Here is a 4,310-nt window from a genome sequence, read left to right as displayed (position 1 = left end):
TATATATAGTCTTTGTGTGTATGTTTGGCTCTTCTCGTCCTTTTCTAATCTGGCTTTTCCCAAAGGTATTTATACCTCCCTTGGTCTCGTGGTAAACGTCACCTCACACTTGTGCCTACACACAAACTCAGGCAGGTCTGATGACAAACTGCTGTTCATTAGAGGAACTCTTATCTCTGTGAGTCACGTGGAGCTTAAAGCTACTTCCAATCAGAGAGAAGCTCCAAAGGTTCTTTTAGGTGACAACAGAAAACAMTGGCAGCCTAACTGGTGTTGGATTCTACTGGTAACAACTCATGTGATTGTGAAAAAACCCCCAAAACAAAACAAATATATTATACTGTGCACAGACACTTTTTAACCAAGGACATCATTTCCTGGATTGCAAAAGCTGTAAAATTTTCAAAGTACACAGGTATTACAGGTATTAGGTAGAGTGAATAATAAAAGCTATTCAAAACAAAGGATTCAAATGAAAGTTAAACCTAATCTAACAGATACAGTAGAGAATTCCATACAGAAGAATAACATTTATTTACACACATAAGTTAAACAAGTAGCTTGAACAGTATTAATTTAAGTTTATTTAATAACATTGAAATGAGATTAAACTGGAGTCTACATGAGTGAATTAAGATGAATTGGATTATGACTGAATTGAACTGAACTTTAAATGGATTAAATTAAACATTGCCTTGCCTTGTGTGTGGTTAGCTCAATAAATATTTCTTGAAATATCTCTCTAACAGGCAAACTTTGAGTTGACCTAATACAGATCCCTGAGGTTCACCACAAGGAAAAGTAGATTTTAAATTGATCTGAAGAAGATAACAAAATCACTGTTTCATCTCTGATTTGACTTTTACGTTGGTATTCTTCCCCTGACATGAAGAGCAAATYTTGGTTAAACCTACCTCCAACATCATTGGACCAAGAGTGTCCTTATCAATGACACCCTGCCCTGTGGAAGAGACGTCTGCTTTCTGYACCTCCTCAGCATCAGCCACCGGAGTCTTCTCTGTTACAAAGAAAAACATGGAAACAAAGCAAAGAAGATTGTTAATTTACCTTTTAAAAGATAAACGACAGCTTCAAATAGTGTTGTTTTTAAAATGATAGAACCACTAAACAGACTGACTTCATGTACAAGAAGATTTTCTACTCATAGACATTGATACATTTGTTGGTACCTTTCCATACAAATTTAACAAACTTCTAAAATCTTTGGGGCTTGTCAACGAACAATTTGATGTATTATTGTTTGGCTTTCTTTTCTTCTTACTGTATTTCTGCCAATAATGAAAACTTCTGGGTTTTCCTCCGTGAAGTCCAAATATAATTTAAATAGTGATAATGGTACGATCAAACGGTGATCGACCCTGACATTTATGGTTGGCTTTAATAGTTTGGGATGCTTTCCTCACTTGTTTATTTTTTTCCCTACCATCTACACTATCAATCTAATCAACCTGGGGTTGCATGTCCTCTTGCGTCCAAGTCCTGGGAGGTTGGCTTTTTACTTTTTCATAACATTGGTCCAATTAAAGTTTAAAACATGACTAGAAAATTAAATGTCCTTAAGAGTCCGTACTATTTTAGCATATTTACTGTAGATAAAATTAATAAATGATTTATTTTCACAATTTTTTGTTTACTTGATCACACATTAAAGACACAGAAATACTGTGGACAATTGAGTTTAACATATTTCCACAGGAAATAAAGCCTTTTTTAATGAGCTGGAAGGGTACCAACAAATTTATCCTCCTCTGCATCACATTTTTTGGCTAATCTCTCATCACCTTGTCAAGCTGATGTTTTTTTTAACCAAAGACTCCAACCTGTGAGATGAATTAAAAATCTGTATCACACCACTGAAGTCCTGCCCAGTCCTGCAGTTTTACGCTCTTCTTCATGGCTGTACTATGGGACTGTTAAGCCTCCCGTGGCCCCATTAGGCCACATAGCTGACATTCCTTTTGTGGGACCAGGGCTGTGGAGTCATCAGCCCTTAAAACCTTGTCACTGCAGAGCCTGGAATGGYACTGCAGACCAAGCCAGGGGGTGGGTGCAAGTCATGAGTTGTGTTTCTTTACATCAAGAGGTATGTYTAGTCATTCATCATTACACTTTATTACACATCAGCAGTTTGTGTAATCAAGCTTAAATCCATAAACTGCAGAGACCATCTGCGATGGTAAACAGCAAAAATACTTAAGTTTCAAATTTCCGCTTGAACAACTTGCTAAAGTTTGGCAGCGTATCTGTTGTATTGACATTTGCACAGCTCATTAGCTGCACATAACTTTATTAGAGGTTTGCAGAGAACAGCAAAAAACCTCTTCAAGCAATTTTCCCAAAGTTTGAAGCCATTCCTGTCATCCGTATTCTAAATAACTAGAATAAATATATTTTACTTTGCACAAAGTAGGTCACAGTTAGCACACTTCAGATGGAGCTCTGCACTTGTTTTGCACGTTYATGGTGCTGATTAAACAGTTGCAACATCTGCAAGCCACTTGCAACATAGTTAATTGATTTGCTTCACCTCATTTTACATATTTCTTTATCTTTTGCTCTGCTTGTTGCAGTTTTTTGCTCAGTCCGTGTTACTCCTGTCTCAAGACTTTAGGTGAAAGTTGAGTTTTGATTCAGGGCAGTAAGGCTAGTGAATGATTTGTTTCCTTACAAAACTAAAGTTGATAACCTGAGTAGCTGAGAATTTTAATATGTTTAATACGTTTTATGCTATAGTAATCTCCATTTTGTGAACTTAATTTTATTTATTGGCTTTCTGTTATCCCAAACCCAGAKACCATTTGGTTCCTTTAGCAATCTCTGGGTTTGCACCAGGATCTCCTCTCCAAAAACCTCCAGAGAGGGGCCAAAGAAGCATCTTAATCATATACCCAAACCACCTCAGTTGACTCATTTCGATGAGGAGAAGTGGCTCTACTGAGYTTTTCCTGGATGACGAAGACCCTTATGGCCAGCCTAAAAAAGGAAGTTMATTTCAGCTGCTTGAACCAGAATCTTCTTTCAGTCGTGAGCCACACTTCATGACCATACATGAGGGTTAAATAGGCTAGTGAATCAAGAGCTTCTCCTTTCAGCTCAGCTCATTCATCATCACGACAGAGAGGAGGAAAACCCTCATTACTGAAGATTAGGCCCCAATCTGTCAATCCATCTTTCTCTCCATCCTACCACCACTGATAAGGAAGACTCCAAGATTATTAAACTCGTCTGCTCGAAGCAAAGGCTCACTCCAAACCCAGAGGTYGCATCTTTGCCTGGTTAACTTCTGCATAGACTACAAGTATTTTTCYATTTGCAGCAAAATGAACATTTGTGGATCATTTTGAGACACGCAAACAAAAAAATTACAAAACAGTTTGGCTGTATTTAAATGTTATTTTGCTTCAATAACAATATACTGACTGTAATGATTAAAACACTTGGTTTGAAGTGGTTCTATGGTTTCTTTTGTTTCTAGGAACAACTACCACACCCTGTGACTGAATATGTTGGTGCAGATTTGATGATGTTGGGTCAAGACTCAGCAGTTCATCTTCATCTACATCTCAGGGGCAAGGGAAACGCTTTTGAGAACAGTTATGTGCACGTTATAGACCGGGAAGACAGGTGGGTAAAAGGTGCAGTGGAAGAAGCCATCTGTATGTTAAACATGAAAAAAATAACACTAACAGAAGACGTGGCCTCAGGCTCCATCTTTCAAACACCTACACTGCCTTGACTCGTCTCTCCAGGCAGTTCTACAATCATTTGCACCTTGAAAAGTGTGACCAAAACAGCCATGTGACTGGGCGGGTTAAAGACTCGTGTCACTTCAACGTCTTATTATTGTGATCACTGGAACAACAACTGATAACTGCCAACCCACAATCAAAACTCAGGAAGCCCTTTAGACAAGACAGCAAAACGTCTTAAAGAAACAAGAAAATGAGTTGAGTTCTTTCCTCTGACAGCATTCTAAGACAAATCRAGACACTCCAGTAATTAACAGAGAAAAACTGAGGAAAAGAGCTACATATACGGGACATTTATTATATGGTGGGCCAAATGGATAGAGCTGCATCAGAGCTAAAACACAAAAAATMTCTGAAGCTCCTATGTTGAWTAGTTTTTGTTATAYGCATTTTTGTATGCCCAGAAACCCCCTTTTTAGATGGAGCCCCCTCCTCAAATATGGGGTCTATCATAAAACCGCTGGCAGGTGCAGTGTAGGTCAGACACATCTAAGTTCGTACCGAATTTCATGTTGATAGGTGCAGTCGTTTCCGTGATAC

At 38.3% G+C, this 4,310-nt stretch overlaps 1 protein-coding gene across 4 annotated transcripts in view; it reads right to left on the bottom strand.

The window, feature by feature from the left end:
* The window catches only part of LOC106530250 (nuclear receptor coactivator 2), a 77,201-nt gene that overhangs the window by 23,053 nt on the left and 49,838 nt on the right, over positions 1-4,310 (bottom strand). For all 4 annotated transcript variants that reach the window (XM_014025832.1, XM_014025831.1, XM_014025834.1 and 1 more), the window contains exon 4: positions 915-1,018. In XM_014025832.1, the coding sequence (XP_013881286.1) occupies positions 915-1,018 (104 nt within the window). The remainder of the gene's footprint in view (positions 1-914; positions 1,019-4,310) is intronic.

This window comes from Austrofundulus limnaeus, unplaced genomic scaffold (assembly GCF_001266775.1).
Source record: "Austrofundulus limnaeus strain Quisiro unplaced genomic scaffold, Austrofundulus_limnaeus-1.0 Scaffold503, whole genome shotgun sequence".
Taxonomy (NCBI): domain Eukaryota; kingdom Metazoa; phylum Chordata; class Actinopteri; order Cyprinodontiformes; family Rivulidae; genus Austrofundulus; species Austrofundulus limnaeus.
Note: the sequence above shows the minus strand (reverse complement) of the source record. Positions and strands in the feature narration are given on the sequence as shown.